This window comes from Rhinichthys klamathensis, unplaced genomic scaffold (genome assembly GCF_029890125.1).
Source record: "Rhinichthys klamathensis goyatoka isolate OS25496 unplaced genomic scaffold, OSU_Roscu_1.1 h1tg000005l_1, whole genome shotgun sequence".
NCBI lineage: Eukaryota > Metazoa > Chordata > Actinopteri > Cypriniformes > Leuciscidae > Rhinichthys > Rhinichthys klamathensis.
In genome coordinates this window covers 5288009-5314932 of record NW_026606558.1, presented here as the reverse complement: position 1 = coordinate 5314932, position 26924 = coordinate 5288009, and the positions used below count along the sequence as shown (strand labels likewise).

Sequence of the window (26924 nt, the reverse complement as noted above, 5' to 3'; positions counted from 1 at the left end):
CGACCCCATCACAATCAATCAATCAATCAATCAATCTATCTATCTATCTATCTATCTATCTATCTATCTATCTATCTATCTATCTATCTATCTATCTATCTATCTATCTATCTATCTTTTGAATCTTGCTAACATTGTTCTTAAAGCGACAGTGCCGTTTTCTTTGCACAACCCCATCATATTCTATCTACCTATCTATCTTTTGAATCTTGCAAGCATCTATCTATCTATCTATCTATCTATCTATCTATCTATCTATCTATCTATCTATCTATCTATACATTCTATTTCTACAGTCTTCACATTGGAATAAACTCAGCCTCAGCCCTTATTCAATACATTACTGACACAACATTCATGACACATTAATTTGGAAGATTTTTTTATTTTATTTTATTTTAGATTTATTAGAAATAAACTGAATGCCCCCCCCCCCCCCCCCCCCCCAAAAAAAAAAAAGTATGGGCTCATTGAGTAATTAATTATTTGATTTTGGTTTAAATCATTAGATTATCATGCCATCATCATAAAGGCCACTAATGAAATCCAATGCATTGTTGCATAGAATCCAATGATATGCAAGAAACAAATTTACCTGTTGCATAACGGATTCATAGGTTATTACTCTATAAACATCACATTGATTTACTTCGCAAACAAGCACACATACACAAACTAAAATGTAAGTGCATTGAAGCACTTTTACTACCAAAAGTTGAAAATAGGCCATAAGAGCATTGTAAGAGAAAATCTAATAAACTGATTAAATAAAAGTAAAACAATACATTATAGCAATGTTATCCATATTACTGTCAATCACATTATTCCTCTTCCCTGATATCAGTTATTGGTTTATTTATTATAGCGTTCGGTGTGCATTCAGTGAAAAAGTCCTCTCTACAAACACAGGGATCAATGTTCAGTGTTTGGACATCTGAACTTGAAAAGAGAGGGAATGCAAAAGTGAAATGGCCTCCTGCCCATCACTAGGAAAAATCAAACAATGTTGATCGGCCTGGTCTTCATCCAGCAACTCAGTATGCAGGAGCATTGCGGATTGCACAGCAGAGAACCATGGTGAAGATCATCTCAAAAACCTGGACACGAAGCAGAGAGGAAATTATACACACACAGGGAAATTTTGGGAGGGGCGGTGAGTTATTCTTAGTACAAGTCTGTAATTGTGCATGTGTGTACATTCTCACCATAATGACAGCGATCACTAGGGCGGCCAATCCAATGACATGGAGTTTCTCAGAGAACAGGTCCCTTAGCTTCGTGTGGCAACTCTGAAGTGCACAACACCATTTTCAATCAAAACGGTCTTAGCATTCTCTAAACTATAAGTGCAATAGTCACAACAGTTTGTTGGAACATCAGAACTCTGTTGCATGTCTGTAAAATGTAGTACTAGTAACTCACCCAAAATATTGAATTCATGCTTCAAAACCGAGTTAATGTGTGGTAAATCGGCCAATGCCACCAAAATAAAAAGTGTTTTTGTCATTGTGTGAGCCACACTGGTCAAATGTTTAGATGCTGTTTTACCATAGAAATATTTGTTATATACAAATGTCATGTTTTTTGTTGACACTACATAAAACAGATACCTGAGAGATGAGCAGGTCGACTGGGTTGGTCTTCTTGGGACACAGAGAGGCCTGGACAGCTGTGAAGAGTTCATTATCATCCCCTTTACCACAGCACTCAAGCTAGATATTGAGAGAATGTGAAAACGATGGGATAGGGATTGTTAACTGGCAAAAGCAGAGGGGTTTTGATGAGAGAACTGATTTTGGAAACTCACTGTGTCATGGAAGACCTCCAGGACTTTGGCAGCTGCCTGTTTGGATGTTGTCTCCACAGGATCCACAGCTTTAATGTATGCAGTATCATAGAAGTTAATGAGCTCAGTGGAGATCTGGACGGACAGAAAGAGGAGAGTGACGCTCTCAAAATGAAGGTCTTAACATACAGACTTTGAGTCTTTGAGTGTATATGTGTGTGTAGACATACTGTGTCCCTGTTAATAAAGCCCCATATTCCTGCTGCCACCTCACAGGCGAAGAGGATCACTAAACATGTGAAGAACTGAGGGAGAAAAAGACAAAAATGTGTGATGAAGAAAGAAGTACTGGAATAAGAAGGTATAAGTATGACTGTATGGTTTCTCCTTAAAAAAATCATTAAAACATGACTAAATAGCACAACCCTTGTTGTGAAAAAGAATTGTGCTTAATTGTATTGAATGAGTACTTGTAGTGTACTTTAAATCTTAAAAGTATGTTTTTTTTTAAACTAAACGTGCAAATGCTTTACACTTTCATGACTTTTAAATAGTGCATTTTGTCCTAATGTAAAATGAATAGTTTTACGTTTACATTTTTCGTTTAAATTTAATAATTTATTAAAACACTTAATATACTACACTTACTTTTGACATATAAAAATGAAGCACGTGTAAAGGACTTGATCTTATTTTTAACCGCAATTTGTTTGATTATTTGAAATTACATTTAAAGTTAAAATACTTTAAAATAAATGTACTACTTTGCAACATTATTATTACAAATGTGTAATTACAAATACATTTAATGTACCGGTATGTACAAGTTTCAATAGGAATTATATATAATTTAGTTTGGTTGTCAGTACTTTTAGCACAACACTTTAACAATATTGCAAAGACAAGAAGTAATTATGAATAATTATGAATTATACATATACCCCCGGTTTCGAGGGCCTCTAAAATTCAGCTAATTAATTATATATATAATTATATTTATATATATTATATATGTGTGTGTGTGTGTGTGTGTGTATACTGTATAAACAACACACACATATATTTATACATACAGTAATTATATATATATATATATATATATATATAATTACATTTAATATTAATGTAAACTATAATACATTTTAGGTCTCATTTGTTAACCAATATATTCTATTATCTATTATTAAAAATATTCATGTTAGTTCACAGTGCATTTACTTGTGTTAACAGATACAATTTTTGATAATAATGTAATAGGCTAAATGTTGATATTGACATTAACTAAGATTAATAAATGCTGTAGAAGTATTGCTCATTGTTAGTTCATATATGTAATTATATGTTAGTTCACTAATGTAATTAACTATAATGATAACAAATGAAACCTTATTGTAAAGTGTTTGCTAATTGATCTGCAATGCAGTTACGCGTCCAAAAACATTATATTCAGTTTGCACTTGAGTATATGCTTTTCTAAAGTAATACATAATGCTAAAGTAAAGTGTACATCTTTTTTCACAAGGTTATTGTCATCTACTGAAAGAATCTGGTGAAATTGGGGAACAATTCGTGCAAACTGCAATGGTTTTGAGTAAGTAAACCGTACAGCTCTTGTAAAGGTCTTTTGAAGATGAATGGTAAATCTATTAAAGGCATGCAGAATGAACAACAGTATGAGTTGAGTAAAACCCACCGTTCCTAAGAGACATTGAGATTCCTGAATAGCTCCATAGCAGCCGAGGAACCCCACAAACATCATTACAGCCCCAATCGCTATGAGAACATACACACCTGAAAGAGCAACACAGATAATGTATGTATATGATCCTGACACCAAACTTTTAGAGATTCACATCAATTGCACATGTTCACAGTTTCTATAGGACAACATTCATCATCATTTTTAGGAACCGCTAATGCAATATTTTGCCACTAGATGGCACGTGTGCAGCCGTGTTGAACATTACCTCAAATTTGAATCCTATTAATATATTTGTGAATGCATTTAAAACTACTGTATGTGGAGTATATAGTCTTCATCCTAATGATAGATAAATAAATTAATGATAAACTGCAACTTAAAGTTAAGCTGGTAAAGTCTTTTCTCAGTGGAATTCAGAGGTAAAAACTAACAAAAGCTACTGAGTATTTTCCTACCTGACTTACAGTACCATAACAGTAGCTTTAAACACTGCAAAAACAGAGAGAGCGAGAAAATCTCAGGCTCAGACTTATAGGTAAAAGAGCATGTTACCATACAAGCTATAAACAGGCATAGGAAGATCTACTCTAAACAGGAAACTTCCACATAACAGAGCCAGATTAGCTTTCGGTGCCCATTAGACTCGCACAACAGCATCTGAAAACACGACCGTCTCTAAACACATGGAAAACATCTCTGTAAATGTATCATTATTATTACTGCTCATACTAAAGTTCAGGGAGTTTGTTCTAAACAATTAAAACCAAAGAGTGAAACTGGCAACACCCGCACTGTTTAATATTCCAGTATGTTAGTAAAAAAAAAAAACAACAACAACAGTTTCTGGCTTCTCTTTTTGAAAAAGTAGACTTTAGCATACTGCACAGTCCTAATATATAGTCTATGCTATGGAAGCTTGTTTCCACCACAGAATAAAACATTTGAAAAGATAATTGCGACTTTCTATCTCACAATTGCGAGTTTACATCTAGCAATTCTGAGAAATAAAGTCAGAATTGTGAGATAAAAAGTCACAATTACCTTTTTTTACCTTACCTATTTTTTATTCTGTGGCGAAAACAAGCTTCCATACACTACGTATATACTAATATACTTTAAAAGAATATGCTAAAGTGCGAACAGAATGTAACGTTTTAGACACTTTAATTTCAATTCAATGAAAATGTATTAGGCTATAGTTTAAATTTATATAGGTAGGACTTAAGTACATCTTTATATGTACTGTAACTTCATAATTACTTCAGTTGACTTTGAAATATGGGTAAAGTGTACAGCATTTAATACAATTAAGCACAATTTGTTTTACTGATGCAACTATGGGAGCACATAAAACAAAACAAAAAGATTGTGTAGGCTGTGTATAAAGTATATACTTGTATCATATATCCTCTTTTATATGAAATAAGTAGTCTCTATGATGATGTATTCTCTTTTAGATTTGTTTCATTGCTCAAAACACACTGTCCTCGCTGCTGCTCGAGCTCCACTCTCTGTTTAAAACTTATATTTAGGGATTTTAGAGTATTCTCCAGCCAGATTTCTCTCTAAGCTGTAATGATTTGCTAGGGCGGCCTGGCTTGAACATATTTTTAGGGTTGTTTAACCGGCACTTGAGCGAACCCAAGCACTGCTCATTCTAATTTGCGGTGTAACGGGCACATGAGCAGGGCTTTTTCAATTACACGGATGTTCAGTAGCAGTGGGAGAAGAACTCTTCATCTCTCTCTTCTTTCTCTGGGTGGGCCAGACCAACAACCCTTTAAACTTCTTTAATCAGAAAAGGTTGTTGCTGCTATAAAAAGGAACAGGCGGAGCTCTTGCTCCTACATGTACTTATACTGAGTGGAGAGAGACAACCCGATGGTTTCTAAAAAAAATGAATGGCCGCTAACTCTATGCTAGTGCCCACAACAAGCTGACCTTGTGCCACTGAACTCTGTGTGCATCTGCTGTGGTTAAGTGTGTAAATGTGAGTGTGTGTGCACATACGGGTGGAGCATGAACACGCCCTGTGGTCACTTTTAGTCTTTCCCTGGTTCTTTTAAAACACCCTGTGGGTGTGTCTGTAGAATCACTGACTTCATGTAAAAGCAGTCAAATAAAGTGTTATTAAAGAAAATACAGGAATGACAACATGACTCCATCTGCTCTTATGCAATGATAATGCGCTGATGCCATCATATTAATTGTTTAAACACACGTACGTACACACGAAGTGATTTAGTGACCCTGTCAAAGTCCAGCTTAGACCCTGCTTCCCTCTTCCTTCCATCTTTTGAGGAGATGCACCTCTATTTCAGGAGTAATTGTTTCTCAAAGTTCATAGTGCAAAGGCTTCCTGATCATGCAAAGTCACAATGAAATCAAATTTGACTATTCATATTTTTTTATGGAATATTGCAGGATTTTTTTTATAAATGATTTAACTGTGCAAAACATCATTATTTAAAAATTCATGTGCCCTCATAATCTAGATTAGGGAAGAAATAAGGACACAATAGGGAAGAAAAGACTTGCAACTTCCATTTCATGCCAACTTTAACAAACTATTATTATACCATGGTCTGTCTGAATACTCAATTCTGATTGGCTGGAAGGTGTGCATTAAAATCCAGTCACCGTTCTACGCTGTTTTCATTGAAACACACACACACACGCAACGCGACACACATAAACATTTAGCAGCACAGAAACTTGTTAGCAAACGCTGCCCTGTGACTTTTATTAATAAAGTAGCTTAGCTACTGAATCACTACATTATATTTCTCAGCAACAGGGGTAACATCGCTGGTTTTGAAGTAATTCAACTCACAGCTTTATTGTTAATAGAGAGAGACGCTGAACAGACGCAGGTAATTCACACACATGCATCTCTCATCTCTCTCTCTCTCAATAATTAATTCAAATAAATGCTTTAATTCATTAACTCAAATAAATGTAATCTTCCAGCACTACTTGATCTCTGTGTCAGATTTAAAGCAGGCAGATTGCTGTAACTGACCGTAATACAAAATAACCGTCATTTTTGTCCTTTCAGTCAAATATTTTACTGCAAACATCAATAACAGTGGTTCTTTTTATCCACGTCGTTCATTAAAATCATTTAATGCACAGCTAGCCGTAGATTATCCCTTGGCTCACATAAAGGACATATGCAAGTTTATACATTTTCAATGCATTTCCTGTTCAAATACTGCTATGTTTACATGATTGTGAATTGTTTATTTATGCTGTACATGTCCTTCAGTTGTTCTGCATCTCTGTTTTGTCCTTACTTTTTTAACAACATTTGTACAGGATTGTATTATGTATATAATAATAAAACATAGGTAAATAAAGACCCAAAATTAGAATGAATAACACGATTCTTATCTAAACGATGGTTGTTAGTTACCATCAGATGCTCATGATAGCAGGGTTTCGGTGGCTAGTTTAAATAACAAGGTTGGATAATTGGAACAAAACTAGTAGTTTTGTTCACATATTAAATCTGACGCTATTTGAGGGACAAAACAGCTGTTGGTTCCACTCTTACATGCAGCTGACTATTGTATTTATAATTAAACTTAATAATAATTAGAACTTTGTCATCAATGACCTAGCCAGCTGTAGTGTGTGAGCGGAAGTCACTTACTGATATAAAAGGTTCCTGGTGCTTGATTCCCTTCAAACTGGAGCATTAGGAGGTTACTGGTCTGACTGTCATGGCGAAGCCACAGAGCTACACCCAGAATCACTCCACCAGCCAGCTAAAAATAAGAGAAGACCAAAAAAAAAAACAGAGCACTTTTCAGATTCACTATTTAGATACTGAAATTCTACAGATCGTCATCGCCCAGAAATGTTTGTCTCAATTCTTTTTCCGTAGGTCATTCCAGAGGTCATTTCTTCCTGCATTTGGGGAAGAAACATCTGACAGGTTTAGTGTTATTCACGCACAAAAAAAGGGTGGGTGTCCTCTTCAGACCACTCTGCTGTGATACCCTCTGTTTGTTTCTTTTTTTGTAATTCAGGAAGCGGCAGCTTTACTCAGAGAATGGTGGATGTCAGGCAGATGTATTTTTTTTTTGTTGGCAACATGTAAAGTACAATGACAGGAAACAATACGCATCTCGAGAGAGTATGGGATTGGCGCTGTGGATGTGATATCACACAACATCATTCTCATGAAAGCTGAAGGTCTTGGATGAAAACATGAATTTAAATTTGCATTAGCATTGGGAAGTCGACTTTTATTAAGCTGAGTCCGAAAATTACGTGATTTTTAGTTTTAGTTTTTGAACAACTCAGAATGCGGTAACCATCATTTATTTCCAGTAATGAATGTTATTCCAAAATGTTTATCTTGCTGCTTAATGCTAATTTGACATTTCTCAAAACGCATAATTAGCTTTACTCTATGATATCATTGTTTGAACATCATGTGATGTTTTAATCACAGCAGACTGTGTCAACATTTTATGAAGTTATCGCAGCATATGTGTGTACACACACACACACATAAAGAAACACAGACCATTATTACCAACTAAATTTACTAAAACAACTTGTGTGCCTGTGATTCTCTTTCGCATGTGTTTCAGTTCTTTTAAGGTGTATTCATGTCCCTAAAGCACATGGACATAATTATAGAGAGTGTAAAAATATAGCAAAACCACAGCTAACCCTCATTCTCTCTGGAGGGACACACATTTTCTGCATGTCTAGGAACACAAGACAAACTCTGACTACGCTATTTAACTGACTGTGAGATGCAAAATAAACTATGCTTTAACAAAATATTATGCATGCAAACAGTGGCGGTTCTACATTGAATTACACCATGGGCGAGACCCCCTTCGAGCCCCCCCCTCACACAAGAAAAAAAACAACAACAATAAAATCACATACCGTTCATTTGAAAAAAAAAAAAAACAGTAAGAAAATCCAGTTATTTTGCTATATTAATCTAACTTTCAGGGAGGAACCATTAGCTCATTGGTTACTGCCTCGAATTCTATGCATGGCACACTTTTAGTTATGACTTGTTAAACTATACTTTGTCACGAAATAGAGTTTTTAAAAGTGAAAGTGGCCGAGAGATACTTATGTAGTAACACAATACTTATCTCTTAAATAATTTATAATAACTCTAATATTAACAACTATCCAAACTGTTTTAGACCTAAAATAGCTTAGGCCTTGTCAGAGAAAAAGACAGAATCAGAGATTATTTTTTAATAGAAAATTGTACTTTGCATATTATAGGCTACTGTAAAAACACATAATTATAGTTGATTTTAGTTGATCATTATGAAAATTATTTTCATTTCATGAATATAGTGACCAAAATGATCACGGTTAATCACAGAATCTTGTTCAAAAAGTAGGCCTACTACACAATGAAATCTATTCACCAAGTTAATAACATTAAAGATGATGGCCAAATTTTAAAGGAGTGTGTTTTATGTTATCAAATAACATGTAGGCCTACACGTTCAAATAAACTTTTGACAAAAAAGGTTGTATAAAAAGATAAACCTCACATATTTCAGCCTTTAAATCATCTTTATAAAAAAAAATGGGTCAATAAAGATAAATTCCTGACATTTATAATGCACAGTAGCTTATTTTTTATATGATTAATAGTAAAATTCGGTCCGATTTTCCCATGGCTGTCGTTGCTATACAACCATGCACTGCGCTCTCCACAACGACAACGAAGTTTTAGCAGCTAATGGATTTCCACAACAGAAAAACGCTTGCTGTAGCTCTGCTAAAAGATTTATTTACGGAGAAGAGAAAAACACCCACGTGTTTGGGTGCACCCCCATACTGAAAAGATTAAAAATGTTCATCTCGCTGCTCCTGGAAAAAATGAGCGCGTCGCTTCAATTATGAGCGCGCTTCCCGTGCGCCTACATTTGAAATAACGACCTCGAGCGCGCAAAAGACGCGATATGTGAACGGCCCCTTGGTGAGCTATACCTCCAATCTGGAGACCCCCTTGACATCGCTTCTGTGCACGGCACCTTCTCAGCAAGCAGGGGTGCCATTGCCAATAATTGAATTGAAATGATAGAAAATAGAAAACCTTCGCGGCGCAGAGGATTTTTTTTAAACTGCTCGTGCCGCCCCCCATGTGACATGAAAAAATGCCGCCCCGGGCGACTGCCCGATTCGCCCGTGCCTAAAACCGCTACTGCATGCAAACACCAAATTATCTATGACATGACATGCAGTTATTATTTAATCCAGTTAATGTACAGGTATGTGTTTTAAATGTCCTTAAACTCAAACACTATTTTATTTCCTTTTCCTTTTTGGGCATTATTTTGATTCTGTAAAACAGCAGCATGGATATTCTTCAAAATATCTCATTTTGTGCTCCAAAGAAGTCATACAGGTTTGGAATGACACGAGGGGGATGATGACAGAATGTTCATTTTTAAATTTAGATCTCAAATCCAGTCAGTGGCATATTGCAGAAATCAACAAAAAACACTGGGAAAAAAAATCTGTGAGAAGAAATGGGGGGAGAAGCACATCTAATCACTTCAGATGGGATGATTGTTTAGAGTCAGAACTTTTTTGCTTTTCTGCACTAAAGACTTGACTCAGGAACAATACAAATTACAAGTTTGTGTATATATAGTAGCCTATTTTACAGTGTGACAGTAGTATTTAACATTATATTAGTAATAACAAATATCAGTATGACATAAATGTATAATACCATAAAATTCCTTTTCTTTTTTCATTTTCATGATAAAGCTAACAGGGAAAATTCTCAGACCTCAGGCTACATCCTTGTGGTAAAGGTTCTCTATGGACAAACGTTCTTCCAGTAAAGAGTGTTTGTTCAAATCTGGTCTTTAATCATGCTCTCAAAACACTAGAACAAAAACATTACTTAGCTATATATTGTTTACAACTATTTTTTTCAGAAAGGTTTTAGTTGAACGTTTTTTAAATGTTACATTTTTTATTTTAGCAACTACTTGTTTTAGAATCTTCAGAGAACATTCAAAAGTACACATTCCCAAAGTGTTTCCTTGACGACTGAAAGTAAAACTGGACAGAGAACATTCAGAAATGTTCAGAACAGAACAGTCATAACTTTATCATGGGAACATTAGCAAAAAGGTCTTACTTGAAGGTGTTTTTGTTAGCTATAGAATTACTTTAGACTTTTTCAATAGTAGTAGCCTACAAGGAACACTAAAAATAATATCGGTAAACAAGCAAACTTACCCAGAAAATGAAGTTTAAGAAGAAAAGCATATATTTGATGCACTGAGAGCAGCCGGTAACAGCCATGGCTTGATGTCGTCGAAGCAGGCGCTGAAATGATGCTGGTCTGGAGGAAGATGAGGAAGAGGAGTGTCAGTCTCTGTACAGATGGATTTGAGTGGAAGTGCAGGCAGACCGGATCTCTGAGACTAGACTACCCACGAGCTCATGTGTTTATAAACGCACTGAGCCAGAAGAGAGAGAGAGAGAAAGAGAGAGAGAGAGAGAGAGAGAGAGAGAGAGAGAGAGAGAGAGAGAGAGAGAGAGAGAGAGAGAGAGAGAGAGAGAGAGAGAGAGAGAGAGAGATGTGTCCCGTGCCAAACTCAGCCCCACATTATTTACATATAAAAACTTTGTTTTAATTGATTAAACGACAATGCATGACGAATCTAAATTTACATCAGTTGGTGCAAACGGGCTCTTTTGTATATAGTTTACATTATAATGAATAACATATTCTCTATATTTTATTTGATAATTTGTATTATCTATGTTTTATATTATAATTTATTATAGTTTCTATTCTCCCTGAAAACGCGAACCCCGCTCTATTTAATCTGTTGTTTGCAACATTTAGCCTACCATTTAGGCCTAGCCCACTTCTTTTTTCTTTTTTTTAAAGTGAATTTAAAAAAGTTAAGTTACCTCATTTACAACATTGAAAATGTTTCTAATAATATGAACGTGTTGATCAATAATTATTACATGTAGTAGGCATGAATACATAGGCTAGGCCTAAACAAGCGGGGCACAACCTAACGCGGGGCTAGTTTTAACACCCAAAAATCAACTAGGTTTCAACAATGCTGTCTGTCTATAGGATGGATATGGTCAAATGGTTTGTTGAAAACAAACAAACAAAACATTAGGTTTACATTAAGTTATTTATAGCCTCGTAGACTCGATTTTGCGTCGTTGTAACTACAACTCCCAAGATGCATTGCGCGCAGGTTCTCGATAGCTGCTAGCTGCTATGCTAGTTAAACGGTGAAGCAGGCAGGCAGTGGTTGATTTGACCACCACTGTTGTTCAAAACCTTTGATAATGAGTTCCTCAGACGAAAAATGTAAAGGCACAAAACGACCCGCATCTCCAGATGAAGTATGTGATTTCCATCATCATGTATTTTTGAAATGACTACAGCAGATCTGGCATTTTGGTGTACCAGAAATGTTAGCAGATTGTTAGCAGTGGGTTGTAACTTGCAACTATTTTTAAATGTTAGTCGTGTGCCAAAGGAGTTACACATGCATCTTTCTAGTGTATTATCTGCCGTTTTGGTACTTTATTCTGCTTTGACTATAAATAATTTTGCATAACTACTGTAGTTAGCTACTGTAGATAATTCAGTTCCAGGTGATATGTTAAGCGTTTTTTGCATTCATAGATAAACGTCATTTTAATATTTTATATACATATATATAATGTGTGTGTGTGTGTGTATATATATATATATATATATATAATGTGTGTGTGTGTGTATGTATATATATATGTGTTTAAAAAAAACTTTATTTTATTATAAGAACGTGCTTTTCTATAACACTAATGAATCAACTGAATCTGTTTTAACCTGTTAATGCAGACAGGATCCACAAAATGGACATCGGCAGATTTAGGGACAGACGAAAGGAAGCAGAAGTTTTTGAGGCTGATGGGAGCAGGAAAGGTACATTTCTTTCTGTTATTAAATCATCTCAAACAAGTATTAACTAATTAGAACATCACACATTCTTGCTTTAAATGTTTTCATGCATTGACAGAAAGAGCACACTGGACGCCTTGTTATTGGGGATCACAAGTCAACTTCCCATTTCCGCAGCGGTGAGTCTCTAGGGTGGAAGTGAAGGGTTGCTGGAAAGTGATTGCAGTCTCCTATTGTGTTGGATGAGACACTTCAAAATCCCCGGTTTTATGGGGACTGGATCAGATGACATCCTAACGCCACATATCCTTTTCCCTACAGTGCAGCTTTAGAGAACATGCTCTGACCTTTAAACCAACCACCGGTAATGTTCTGTCATTTACTGTGCACATAGGACTACGTTACAATGCAGTGTACACTTGTAAAATATTAAACAACTACCATATTCCAGTTTCTTATTGATATACGCTGTGTGAAACAAACCACGAGGGAGACATTTTATTGTAATGTTGAATGTTGAAAATGCTTGAATTTCTATCAATGCTGTTTCTATTTGATGCTATATGATCCGCATTAAAGCAAAAATGGCATAAAATACATACACTCATTATATATATGATGAGTGATATATAATATATATAGTGTTTTTTTTTGCCATTCTTTGTCTTAGTACAACTTTGATGAACTTTTTTGATCCACTTTAAATATTGACTACTGTATATTTATTTATATATAGAAATGGTATACTTTTTTGCCATTTTTGCTTTGATGCTGATATAGCAATAAAAATGTATATGGGCAAATACTGACAAGTATGATGGCCTTTAATCATTTGTAATCTTGTTATATTGTATTTGTTTGTGTGTCTGTAGGGTCAGAGGATCAGAAGATTAACGCAGAGCTTGAACACCAGTACCGACAGGGTCTGGATGGGAAGATGTCAGGGAGAAACAGGAGACACTGCGGCCTGGGCTTTAGTGAGGTCTGAGCACTCTTATAAGCTGTGGTGTGAAATAATGTTGATACTTGAGATTTTCATATTGGGAATTGCAGAATGTGAGCAAATGTTTTGTTGATTTGTTGTGAACTGCTGTGCTTCCTCTTCACAGCCCGATCCACCCGCTGCGAGTCCGAGCGCTGCTGTGCCCGAGGAGTCGGACAGTTCAGAAAAGACCAGTGAACAACCATCAGAACCACACGAGGAAGAGAAAACACCTTCTAACACAGAGCTCAAGAAACAGGAGGAGCACACAGACTCAGAGGACAAGAAAAAAACTTTTAAAATGGCATTTGTAAAAGCCACATAAATGGCTTTTTTGTTGGTGTTGTTTTTTTTTGCAATTTTTTGGATCTCCTAAAATGTTCCAGTAATTGATTGAGAGTGAGAGCACCTTTAAAATGGATTTTTTAAAAAAATTAAATAATTACGTCTGTGCCATGTTATTTGGACTTGCTTGAACTTGTTGAGAACCGTTTCTTCTCTACAAATTAAAGAAATAGTTCCTACAAGAAAGGAAATCAGTCTCAGAGTCTCAGCCCTTGAAATTTCATATGAGCACGAGGATGAGCAGAAACTGAGGTTATCATGAAACTGAGATACATTAAGTTGCAGACAAAATGTCCATTGTGTGTATCAAGTCAATGTGTGAATATCAATAAAGAGAAAAAATTATTCTGTGATTGTGATTATAAAACTTTCCATATATATAAAAATATACAGGGTATATACACAAGAATAAATGTTCTTGTTAAACTGGTAAATATAACACCTCATGCCTGCAAACAATTATGAAATTATAGACAATTTAGAAGTTGAATAATGATGTATCTGGAACTGCTGTTTTATAATGAAAAAGGTACATGTAAAAAGTGTAATAACTTTGTGACATACTTAATTTAGAGCATGAGCTCTCGATTGTCTTTCAGAGTATTAAAATTATGATTTTTAATGATGAATCAAATGACATGGAAGATGACAGCTTACTTGAGTTTTGCTGAATGGAAACACTGCAAGTATTTTACAATCAAATGTACTTTTAATAGTATTTATTAAAATACATAACACAGCAAACAATTAAGTACCTTAAGTCACGATTACATTTTAATAAAACATATCGTCATGCACAATAAACCATTCTCGATGTTAGAATATTGAAACCGTAGCTGGCATTTACCAGTAAATTGAATAAAAACATATAAAACGTTCTGAACATCAGAGAACCCGAATGATAGAATGTGAATTATAAATATTTGGTAAAAAAAAAAACCCCACAAAAAATATTGTTCTTTGGATTCCCAAGGAAGCTTATCAACACAATTTAGCTCTCAGACATGGCTTTGGCTGCAAAACAAAACATTAAAATTACTTTAAAATGTCAGGACAATATTGCGTATGATACAATATTCCCAGCGGTGGCAGATGTCTCACCTATGACCTGCTTCCTCTTGATGGAGGCCTCTGTGGCGAGAGCACGAGGGACGCTCATGATCCTCTCCTGGCGCTGAAGAGCGTTATCCAGCTCAGTGAAATCTATCTGCTCTGCATCCACGGACTGTCCCGTAGACTTCCCGCTGAAATGTCACAACGGAAGACTCAGCATCTAAGCACATAGTCCATTTACATGTGTGCATCTTATTTTTCCAGCGTACCTCGACTTAGACAGAAGGCTTTTTATCTTTGCTACGGTGCGAGAACGAACCTCCTTCTCTTCTGGAGTCAGCTCTTCATCTGACTCCACGTCCATGAGTCGCTTTGGGATGGGCACCTTCTGTGGTGTAGACAGCTGAGGCGGGACAGGGGGGAAGTTCACCAGTGTAACCAGTGTTGGGGTAATGCATTACAAGTAACGCGAGTTGTGTAATCAGATTACTTTTTTCAAGTAACTAAGTAACACATTACTTTTAAATTTACATCTATACGTTTTCAAACAAGTGATGCAAGGTTGTTTTCCCATTTATTGACTGACAGCTCTCCTGTCCCCATGTAGAGAGAAATCAGGAGTGAGTGCAAAGGCGTTGAACATGATGGTCATTGTAGATCTAGACTAAATATGAACATGCATTTATTCATCTCACTTGCACAAGATTCAGTATTCCTCAAAATGAATAAGAACAGTGAAATGCAAACTCAGAATATTACACAAACCTTCATTAATTAAATGTTAAATAATGCAGGTATACTTTATGTATTTAATCTCACTTTATTAACCACTATCGACCCTCGATGATCCAATTAAACCATACTACTAAGCAAAAATGACTTTAGACATACATCACATTTGTTTAAGTTTTGTTTGTTTTTATTGCTGGAGTAAAAGTGTTGACTTTTTTTCTTCTGCAATCCAGAAAGGCAGCACAGCTGAAAGGTTTGTTTGAGCGGCACCCTCTACTGTACAGATGTGAATTTGCAATTTCCTTCAGCCTGTGGCTTATTCATTTCACTTATGGTGTGAAAGGGCCTTTACATATGCCAAAAAAGACAAATATGCAAGCCCAGCCCAGGTGAGAAAAAGTAACGCAAAAGTAACATAAAAATTTCCATAAAAAGTAACTTAGTAATGCAATTAGTTACTTTTTCAAGGCGTAACGCAATATTGCAATGCATTACTTTTAAAAGTAACTTTCCCCAACACTGGCTGTAAAAACAGAGGAATCAACAGGGTTTATCTCAAATCAAGATCTCAATAACTTATTAGTTATAACGAACTATAATTGAACCCTATAAAGCCTACTGTATCATATGCGCATGCACATATATAAACATGATCAAACCTTCACTGACAAACCCGTTATACACGATCTTCGGTCTTAGCAAATAAAAGCTCTTGTAGTATATACAAAAATCGTCCTTCTTCAGGTCAAAGTTCACCTGTCTTTTTGCTGTAATTTTTTTTTACTTATTTTTATTAAGTAAATGTAAAAATAACTTAGGTATATTTCAAAACAAACACTTACTGGACTGAAGAAACTCAGTTACTTAATTGCTATACATACGTTTTTAGATATGCATTATATACATATGCATTTTATGCAAGTAGTCTGCTATACTGTTATAAAGATCTTGTTGATTTGATTTGCGAAGTTTTTGAACAAATATCATAAAAATCAGCAAATACATATTTACTTAGTTTGGGCGCCTGAATATAATTAAGGTTTTTTTTCCTACGAGTATGAGCTTTGTATTCCTATTATATCAGCCATAGAAGCCTGATCTATCACATATACTCAACAAAAAACACGTATGCCAACTTTTTAAAGGCAGGGAAGGATTAAATTTGGTTTTAAACATGCGAGGACTGGATGCAAGCAAACATAACTACAATTTGACTGTACCTCTTGGGTAAGATCGAACTCAAAGTCCACATGCTCCAGCTCCCGTTCGCTCATTGGCCGGGCCTCGACCGTCAGCCATTCATCTGATGCCGGCCGCTGAGATTTGGCGAGTAAGGTCTGTTTCGGTCGCTGCAAATCAATGACTTTTTCCCATCCCTACTATGGCGAAGACAACAAAATACAATATTTAGGCAACACACACTACACAATTCCTCTGGAAATTAGCCTTGATACTGGATTTAAAACCTAATATAGGTCAGACACACAATATATTTGCCATATCACAAGGTGACTAGGGAGCTGATTTCAATTGTGAAATTATAAATAGTTGGCAGATCAACTGGTCCAAAAACAAGCTTTTTGCAATATCTGTAGTTAAGAGTTTGTGGAGAATCAAATGAGAGTAACTAAAGTCTGTCTGGCAGCCATTTGCATGCTTTTGTAGTTCTCCTGCACTTACATTTAAGCCTGAAGAGACAGGAAAATAAGAGGGAAAAACAGTTATTTACTTACAGGCGTTAGACAAGCGTGTCACTGTTGCAAATCAAACCCATCACCAAATTACAACATGCTGTAGAACTTTGCAGTTGAACACATCTAACCATGCATAGCTTACAATCAACATGAACAATTAAACGATCATGCAAAACCATCCATTCATCCTTACTTAACAACTTAGAGGATACCATCTACAACTCAGTTGTCAGTTTACTGTAATGAAAAACAAGGCATTTAGACAACTTCTCATTTTATTTGTGCCTTTAGTGCAAAACTCAAAATTCAGACGTTGGTGGATTGATGTACATTATATTGTCTTACTGGTATCACAGTTTAGTTGTGATTTAATGGTTCTTTTTTTCTTCTGACAAACAGGCTAACAGTGATGAAGGTGCTGGTGTGGTGAAAGACCCCATGAAATGCCATGATGAGTGCAGTCTTCTGTCCTGTAGATTGTACATTTGGGCTGAAAGTCAAATTTAAGAGTACACTAATATATAGATGGCCTTAAAGCTAACAGACAAACTGCGATTTTGATTTCATGGAGTCTTCAAAGAAGAAAATTCAGCCAAATATCTACAGAGGCATTAATGTATAGGGGATTTTAATGGTTTAGAGGAAAGTTGTATTAATTGATAATTATGTCAAGTTGGTTAGTTTGAAACTTGGGTTAGTAACTCAAAGGTTAGGGTTAGTAACCCTTCTTATTGGCAGTACGATTAATAGAGAAGCGAGTGAACTTTTTCCATTTTCATTGAAATCGGTGTTAGTATGATATCAGTTATAACTGAATGATAAAATTTCTTCATAAATTACGTCTGAATGGTGTCAATTGTCCCATGAATCAGTGGGCAGCATGACTCACCAATATTTGTGAGCCGAGTATTGCATTGGTTTTCAATTGAATTAAGTGCTTGATTGTAAAAGTATTTCTCAGATGCAATTGGAAAATACGATTGAATGCAAAAATGTGATCGAAGTAATCAATCATTAAATGAAAAGTCAGTCAGAGACATAGTTTAGAGCAAGTGAGCAACAAAAATACCTTTGGATGCACCATGATTTAAAAAAAGACAAAGGTGATTTTGAGCAAAGAAAACCCAAATATCAGTCAGCTCCAGCTGATTACTCTGAGTACAGTAAATTGAAAGGTAGTTAAGCGTTTGATTGGGCCAAACACTCTTTCTGACCCACCGACTAATGCTTGCTAATTTCCTACCATTAGTAATTAGCAAACAAAGCAATTGACTAAATGAGTGCAAGCTCTCATGACCAATCAGCAATGTTTTACCACACTATATGGGCAATGGAGTTCAACAGTCGGACTCCAGAAGTAAAAATCCCATTCATTTTCTCCATAGGGGAATTGCTTTTTAACAATAACGTATACACCGTTCAAGACAAACCTACGGTGAGCTACGAGTTTGTTAATCAAATGCTTTTGTTGAGGCCATCAGCCGGTTATTTCAATGTATTTTTGAACTAATCGTATTTAACAGCGGAATTCTTATATATACATATATATTGCAAGAAATGTAAAATATGTTGTTTCTATATATACAATCAGTATCTTTAAATCAATAGTTTTATATATACTATATCCATCATTTTTTATTTGATTATGTCATTCGCAATGCATCATAACTCTTTAACGCAGACGTTTTAAAAATCCCTACGGCAAAAAATGAATGGGAAAAATACTTACGGAACCAAAGCCGCTTAAAAAGTGGGCACTGGTTGCACTCCTTAGTTTAATTTGAAATCATTCTCAGAGTGTTTCAGCTGGAGCTGGATGTTCAGGTTAGAAAGAAGAGGCACTTCACTGATTTATTCTTCTATAGGAGATGAGGATTAAGAGTCATTGCACACAGAAATACCTTCATACCCAGTTAATTACCAACAATAATTAATTTGTTGTTAAGACGAGGCTGCAGGGTCAGTAATTCCCGCCGTACTATGTTCATACAAAATATAGCTTTACAAATTTTTCCAGAAAATATATTCAGATTATTTAATAAATAATTTAGCGAACTAACATTCGACAAAACAAGCATAAAAATGTTCTAAAATCCATTATGAGAGATCAGAAAGGCAGTCAAGGAAAGTGTTATCCTTTTCTCTTCACGTTCAAATATTCACAAGTCTGTGCAGGAGAAGCCAGGAGTCCATTGCAGGACTGTTCTCACTCCATGTGTCTGTCCACATTCTGGCCGATCCCTAAACACACCCACAGCACGGCCCCGTCCCACCCACGGCCTGTTAATGTAAAGCTGTGCTTTGTTCACGGGGTAAAACGTGTGTTAGCATGTTAGCTTTGTGTTTTGTGGCCTTATGGGGGAAAGCCATAGCGAGGGTCCCTGTGTTTATTGGGTAGGGAGTAACGTACGGATCCTGGGTCAGAGTTGACAGGTCGAGTGGGGCCGCGGGAGCCGACGGGCTGTCGCTCACCCTGACTCAAGTTACGTTTGCGCTCGCGCACTAAAGCTCTCTGGTGCCTCTTCATTCTCTCCAGCTGCTCCTCCACACTCATCCTCCCTCTCTGAGGCTGGTGATCCGGCTGGGACTCTCCCGAACACAGCCGCTCCAAGGCACTCTTTGGTCTCTCCTACGTAAAAAAAAAAAAAAAAAAAAAGAGTGAACATATTCTGATGCCTGAAGAATTCTACATCTGGCCTTTTCAAATATTTAGATAAAGTACCACAATGCACAAGGATAACCGTTACATTGCTTACAGAACCACAAAAAAGGGGGGAAAAGAAATAGCATACAGGATCTATATACTTTGATTATAACAACATGTTGAATATGAAATATAATGTTTAATAAAAAAAATAAAAAAAATACATAAATTATATATATAAATGAATATGTGAATATATTAATATATATAAATTCAAAAAAATACTATTTTATACACTTACATAATTTATTATTATATATAAATACAATACCGGTCAAAAGTTTGGACGCAGCACAACTATTTCCAACATTGATGATAAATCAGCATATGATTTCTGAAGGATCATGTGACACTGAAGACTGGAGTAATGGCTGATGAAAATTCAGCTTTGCATCACAGAAATAAATTATATTATATTAAAATAGAAAACCATCATTTTAAATTCTAATAGTTCCCTTTCGAAGGGAACTCAACAATACGTCATCGACGTTATGGGGAACGCCTCAGGCGTGACAGGTGTCTGAAATCACTATCAAATCACGTCAATCACATTGACCGGCGACAGCCCGTGAATCATTAGCGTGAATGATTAACGTGCGACCTGGAAGTATATAAGGGCGCCTTGCAAACATGACAAATCATCTTTTCGTCTTCAGGGACTGTTTTGTCTGTAACTGCTTTGAAAATCAGGTAATTATGAAATGCTTTCAGAAGTGTGCAGACCCGTGCCCAAGATATTTGTAGCCGGGTGACACACGTGAACTGTGCATTTTTTGTCTGGGAAGGAAGACGCGCACAGGCGGTTCTCGAGGGAACTGCCTGTACAAATTGTGATCGCGCCTGTCCCTCTTCTCGAGAGAAGAGGGTTCAGCGTCTGGATGTCACAGATGAAGCTCGCCGATCGCCTTGAGAGGGGTGTAATCCTCTCAGACGATGCGGCGGCTGATGAGAAGCTGCAATTGGATGAAGTTTTTCAAAAAAGAAAAAAAGGGAAAACTTAGTCCGGCAGCAAGCGCTCTCCCGGACAAACAGGAGATGGCTGATGAGGGTGGAAATAATAAAATATTTTCCTGTATCTTCTCAGCCACCCTGCCCCGTGTATGCTGAGCTGGTTGGTATTATAGAACGCGCCGCGGGCAGGCTGCAGCTGCCGTGGCTGCTCGTTGGGGGAGAAATCGCTCGCGATGAGAGCGGTTTTTCCCCGGTCATAGAACCACCAGCTCAGGTGAGCCTTTCATTTCTTCCCGATCTCATACTGAGATCGAGAGGACATGGAAGTACCCATACTCTGCCTGTATCCACCAACATCAGCGGGCTAGCTCGCTGATGTTGAGAGGATAGGAGAGCGTGGGTATGCGTGGATGGGAAGAGGGATCTGAGGGAGATGATCCGGCACAAACGCACGTTGCGTTGGTCTTGGATCATCTTCCCTGAGGGCGTGATTATATCTTTGCCTTTTCCTCTCTTCCCCGACTCCCCAGGCGCTTCTTACATCAGGCCTGAGGCTGGGCTCATGGTTAGAACAATGTTCTGATGGCCCGCCTCGGCTTGGTTAGTGAGAGTGCCTCTTTCAGGTATGTAAAGGTGGTAGACCCCATGTTCATGAAGAACTGTCTGGTGAGTCTTCACTTTGCACGCCGCAGGTGAGCTGCTGGTCTTTTCAAGGAGTATATTTTTTGTGATAAAAAATAACATATTTCTCTTTACAGACCTCGTTCCCTGTATAAAGAGTTATGGGGTCATGTCAAGGTAATAAAGGTAAGGTAACTTTATTGGATTATTAGGGCCCTGAAGTTCCCCGTTAGGTGGCCAGAATGATAACTATGTTAGCCTTCGGGCTACTAGCCACCTCAGGGTAGAGTAGTTGGTCTCTCTCTGATAGAATGTTTACTTAGAGTGTTGACTGACGCTAGAGCTTCAGATAGATCTTATGTCCGGCCCATGGGACCGTTTTGACTTTTCTGAGTATTTCGCCCCTTGAGCTCTGTTGAGTTTTCATTAGGTTGAGCGTTCTGCAGCCCTTTGTATGGAATAATACAGACTATATTCTTTAGTAGGCTGTGGCTCCTCTGAGCCCTCAGATAGATCTATGCTTACAGGTTGGCCCTCACCAGGGCCGCCTCTGTAGCTGGCCTAGGCTGTGCCAGGGATATTAGAGGCGTTCTGCTAAAATTAGCATTTCTTCCTCTGACCCTTCACTTTGTGAATGTAGGTTTTGGCATCCCTGTATAATCAGCCTCCTCCCATGGGAGTCGTTAGGCCAAGGCCCGCCCCCTTCTCTGCATTCTGGGGTGACTAGAGTAATGCAGCGTGGTGCAGAGGATGGTTTATAAGGACATGGTAGGCCTCAGTTAGGCCTCCGTGGTATATAAGTCCTTTTGAGCAGGGTTAGGCCGTCTTTCGCTTCACGAAGAAGACTGAGTCTCCTGCCCGACCCTGCCGTGCAGAACTGGCCTACGGATTTAGGCCGCCAGTGTAGGCTTCACTAATACCTTGCTGAGCTACTGCTCAGGCTGTGGGTTGTAGGTGGTTGGCTTTCATTCAAGCCCCACTCCCCTAGGTTGGGCACAGATGTTTTTCTGTTACCCCTAGAGCCGCTGGCAGGCCCGCACCCTGGTAAACTCAGGGTGAGGTGTGAGTATTCCCCTGTGATTCAGGGTAGGTCTGAGCATTTCACTCCCAGTTCTGTTTTTATCCTACCTCGCACTACTATGGCTCGGGTCGAGTATGAAGTAAGCCTTCACTTCTTCTTTGGTCGAAGTTCGCTCCCCTGAAGCCAGAGCATTGCCCTGTGCTGACGCCCATGCATAGATGGTAGGCCCCTGACTAACTGGGGCCTCCACTGAGGCAGAGTGACGTATGTTGTACTCCCCTTGTTCTAAGGGTATTAGCTCTCTATGCTGAGTACACTGCCATGGGCAATGTGATTAGGCACCAGGATGCTGTAGGCGCTGTGTAAACAGCTTATCTGCCAACGAAGGCTGCGCCATCAGGTAGTAGGCCTCAGCAGGCCTCCTTGTATGAGCAGCCCCCAAGAGGGCGCTATAGGCTACTTCTCGAGAGAATTGGTTGGCCTTGGTGGTTCGGGCAGTTGACTCACCGGTGGGTAGTAGGCCTTAAACAGGCCTCCTCGGAGGTGAGTCCCAACATTGTGGGTCATGCTTTAATGCCGCTACAGGTAGCTAGCCGTACTAGGCCTCCTGTGGGTGGGCCCAATAGTTACATTGGTGTAGTATGGTTCCCAACAGTGTTCCTTTGTAGCAGAATTGACTTGCTATCAGCTAGTAGGCCCAACCGGGCCTCCCTGATAGGCGAGTCCCCAGCTGGCTGGCCTTAGCAGGCCGCCTTGGAACTGTCACCCGGACTCAGCTACCAGTTGCTATCAGGTAGTAGGCCCCTCAGGCCTCCCTGAGGGTGAATTCCCACTTAAGATGGTTATCAGGTAGTAGGCCTCACCAGGCCTCCCTGAAGAGACAAGCCCAAGGACGGGCAACTGGACAGCTAGCCTGGCTTACTATCGGGTAGCAGTAAAAAGCTCCCAGATATTATGGCTGTCAGGTAGTAGGCCTCACTAGGCCTCCCTGAAAACGAGTTCCCACATGCTGTGATTATCAGGTAGCAGGCCTCACCAGGCCTCCCTGAGGGTGAGTTCCCCACGTACTATCGCTATCAGGTAGTAGGCCTCTCTAGGCCTCCCTGTAGGTGACCACATACTGTTGCTATCAGGTAGTAGGCCTTACCAGGCCTCCCTGAAGGTGAGTTCCCACAGACTGTAGCAATCAGGTAGTAGGCCTCACCAGGCCTCCCTGAAGGTGAGCTCCCCACATACTGTGGTTGTAAGGTAGCAGGCCTCACCAGGCCTCCCTGAAGGTGAGCTCCCCACATACTGTGGTTGTAAGGTAGCAGGCCTCACCGGGCCTCCCTGAAGGTGAGTTCCCACATACTGTGGTTATCAGGTAGTAGGCCTCTCTAGGCCTCCCTGTGGGTGACCACATACTGTTGCTATCAGGTAGTAGGCCTTACCAGGCCTCCCTGAAGGTGAGTTCCCACAGACTGTAGCAATCAGGTCGTAGGCCTCACCAGGCCTCCCTGAAGGTGAGCTCCCCACATACTGTGGTTGTAAGGTAGCAGGCCTCACCAGGCCTCCCTGAAGGTGAGCTCCCCACATACTGTGGTTATCAGGTAGTAGGCCTCTCCGGGCCTCCCTGTAATGTTTCTCTAATGGTGCTGGGTTTATGAAGCTAGTGGCCTCTTGCTATCAGTTTCAGCTAGCCTTAATAGGCAGCTGCTGAGGGCGAGCTTGCGCCCTGGCTCGCTAAAGTGTTTATTCTCTGCTATTTGTTCCCTCCTGGAACCTTTCCTGCCTACAGCCTGGTTTGCCTACCAGGCAGACCTTGTGCTCCCCTCACTGAGGGTCTCTATGAGCATGCGGCTTCCTGAGTCTGGTCAGACGGTCGTAGGCCTCTTGTGAGGCCTCCCGGTTAGATCAGCCATTAGGCCTTCACAGGCCTCCTCAGTGTTTGCAAACACTGGGTTGATCCATGGATCGAGTAGAGAAACTCCCCTCGCTAGCAAGGGTCATAAAGCACTATGCTGAGTCATACTCTCCGGGATATCCCGTCTCTGAGATCCGGGCCGAGTGGTTCACTGCCAGCGTCGCAGTCCCTCGGGTTGGATGCCTTACTTAAGGCTTTTTTCCAGAGGCTCTGTCTTCGGACAGACAGGAAGTGGCCAGACTAAGTGTCTATGTGTCTGACGCCAGGTCAGGCCGTCCTGGTGGCATATCGGGGTGAGTACGTTCCCCTGAATAGTGACTGGCTGGGGTTCCTTCGGATTCCCTAGCCACATTCCCTAGAAGGGGCCCCTTCTAATTGAAGTTGTGGTCCTAGGCCTTTGAGCAGGCCCAGGTAGGCTTTCATTTAACTATGTTTATTGAGGTTTTCCTGTTAGGCTTATAGCTTGGGCTATGACCGTAGGGAATGCTGTCACTGACAGCCCAGTGTGACCTGAGGGTGAGTGGTTCTAGCATTTCATTTGAATTTGCTGGTTCGGACAGTTGTCACTGCCTGAGGGCATGCACTCCCCTCAGCATGGCGGCGTGGGTATATCGTTCCCCATGACGTCGATGACGTATTGTTGAGTTCCCTTCGAAAGGGAACGTCTCAGGTTACAAATGTAACCTTTGTTCCCTGAGAACAGGGAACGAGACAATACGTCTCCCTGCCATGCCTCGGGGCTTGCCTGCCGTACAGTCCCTTCAGACGATAAGGTGATTTGTCATGTTTGCAAGGCGCCCTTATATACTTCCAGGTCGCACGTTAATCATTCACGCTAATGATTCACGGGCTGTCGCCGGTCAATGTGATTGACGTGATTTGATAGTGATTTCAGACACCTGTCACGCCTGAGGCGTTCCCCATAACGTCGATGACGTATTGTCTCGTTCCCTGTTCTCAGGGAACAAAGGTTACATTTGTAACCTGAGACGTTTTTCACAATATTACAGTTTTTTTCTGTATTTTTGATCAAATAGATGCAGGCTTGATGAGCATAAGAGACTTCTTTCAAAAACATTTGATCTGTACTATAATGAATGAATAAATAAAAAGCGTGTTGTTTTACAGAAATCTGTTGCTCACCATTGTGGATAACACTGAATCTCCTCTCCTCTGTGAGCAGAAGGCCACACCGTACTGGTTTATTCTGGACGAGGAGCCTGACAGACCTAAGTGTTCACAAAAATAGAATTATTTTCAAGTACAATGGCATTGGTTAAATGGCATTTTATCCCTATAAACATAATGGGTCTTGGAAATAACCTGAATGATCAAAATCTATAATCATATTTGACCTCTTCTTTGGAGAGTGAGATGGTCCACCTGGTCTGTTCCTTGTCCACTTCCAGGAAGCTCTGGTTCACTCAGGTAGGACCGCAGTTCCACCTATAGCCCAAACATTTTAAATGGCGAGCAATCAATCACAATGCAAAGACTAAAGTGTTATGGTCACATGTATGCTAGGTGTATATGGTAATTATTTTAAAACTTCTTTGAAAGACATTCAACCATTCAATAAATATCTAGTTCAGTCATGAAACTGTAGAGGGCGCAGGCTGAAAGGTCCTTTAGACACAATCTGCAAGCAAACACACCATCACTGCATGTCACATGCTGATTGACCTCTGCTGATCCGACAGCCAATGAGATTGCTTGCTCAACATTTAAATAGTCTGGTTCATTGTTTGCTGTAAGCTAATCCTGCAGTTCGTCTGAAATCCTCCACCTCCCTCAGCTCCACCTGCCTAGATCTACTACGGGATTTGATTTATGTATGTCTATTTATGCATCTTACATGCTCACAGCAGCGTGTGTGTGTGTGTATCTATTAGCATTAGCAAGTCCATACTTGCTCTGCAGCAGCAGCAGAAATAACCAACAGCAGCAACAGATCTAGTCTGGCCAAACCAAATACATGAACACGGTCATATTCAAATACATGATAAAACTATTCAGAGAGTTGTCATTATTGAACTAATTTTTTTTAATTTTTTGTACATGTGGAGTTCAGTGAGATGAATGACAATCAGTGTTATTTTAGTAATATGTATATACTATTATATTGTTTATGTTGTATTTGTGTTGTTCCTAAGGCAACATTTCTCATTTTCCTTTGTGTTTTTCAAGGTTGAGTTTTCAGCTTTATTTAAATGACAGAAAATTACTTTTAATAGTTTTAGTAAACACAGGGGGGGGGGGGGGGGGGGAGGGGGGGCTCAGTGTTGGGAAGTATCGGGAAGTGTTGGGAAGTATTGGGAAGTATCGTGTGATATCAGGTCTCGCGAGGTAACGAATTGCTTTACGGCAAAAAAACAGATTCTGATAAAATGAGCATCAAACAGAAATAACCCGGCGCCGTATACATGTGGTGTTCGAGGCGCACATACAATACAGACTGCCGACAGTTAAACAGGGCGCGCGCAGCTCTTAAA

The 26924-nt window shown here is 39.0% G+C and overlaps 3 protein-coding genes and 1 long non-coding RNA gene across 11 annotated transcripts in view; 2 read left to right on the top strand and 2 right to left on the bottom strand.

The window, feature by feature from the left end:
• Window positions 1-983: 983 nt before the first annotated feature.
• cd81b (CD81 molecule b) lies at window positions 984-10936 on the bottom strand. The gene is made up of 8 exons (XM_056256050.1): window positions 10743-10936; window positions 7144-7258; window positions 3480-3577; window positions 2017-2091; window positions 1808-1921; window positions 1611-1712; window positions 1206-1289; window positions 984-1097 (listed from the first exon to the last, which is right to left on the bottom strand). Exons 1-8 carry the CDS (start codon window positions 10806-10808, stop codon window positions 1035-1037), a joined length of 717 nt encoding a protein of 238 aa, XP_056112025.1. The 5' UTR covers window positions 10809-10936; the 3' UTR covers window positions 984-1034.
• LOC130088994 (uncharacterized) lies at window positions 1064-7975 on the top strand. The gene is made up of 3 exons (XR_008807519.1): window positions 1064-1153; window positions 1607-2147; window positions 7378-7975. It is a non-coding gene; the product is annotated as an uncharacterized LOC130088994 (long non-coding RNA).
• A 787-nt stretch (window positions 10937-11723) lies between the features above and the next one.
• cunh11orf58 (chromosome unknown C11orf58 homolog) lies at window positions 11724-13774 on the top strand. The gene is made up of 5 exons (XM_056256659.1): window positions 11724-11882; window positions 12367-12450; window positions 12545-12605; window positions 13299-13408; window positions 13536-13774. The coding sequence occupies exons 1-5, from the start codon at window positions 11826-11828 to the stop codon at window positions 13731-13733; spliced, it is 510 nt and encodes a 169-aa protein (XP_056112634.1). The 5' UTR covers window positions 11724-11825; the 3' UTR covers window positions 13734-13774.
• Window positions 13775-14478: 704 nt separating this feature from the next.
• Window positions 14479-26924, bottom strand: part of plekha7a (pleckstrin homology domain containing, family A member 7a) — a 102030-nt gene continuing 89584 nt past the window's right edge. For all 8 annotated transcript variants that reach the window (XM_056255986.1, XM_056255977.1, XM_056255995.1 and 5 more), the window contains 7 exons: window positions 25788-25878; window positions 25576-25661; window positions 19643-19861; window positions 16759-16914; window positions 15076-15209; window positions 14855-14997; window positions 14479-14767 (listed from right to left, as the gene is read on the bottom strand). In XM_056255986.1, coding sequence (XP_056111961.1) covers window positions 14745-14767; window positions 14855-14997; window positions 15076-15209; window positions 16759-16914; window positions 19643-19861; window positions 25576-25661; window positions 25788-25878 — 852 coding nt within the window. In that variant the 3' untranslated portion in view covers window positions 14479-14744. The remainder of the gene's footprint in view (window positions 14768-14854; window positions 14998-15075; window positions 15210-16758; window positions 16915-19642; window positions 19862-25575; window positions 25662-25787; window positions 25879-26924) is intronic.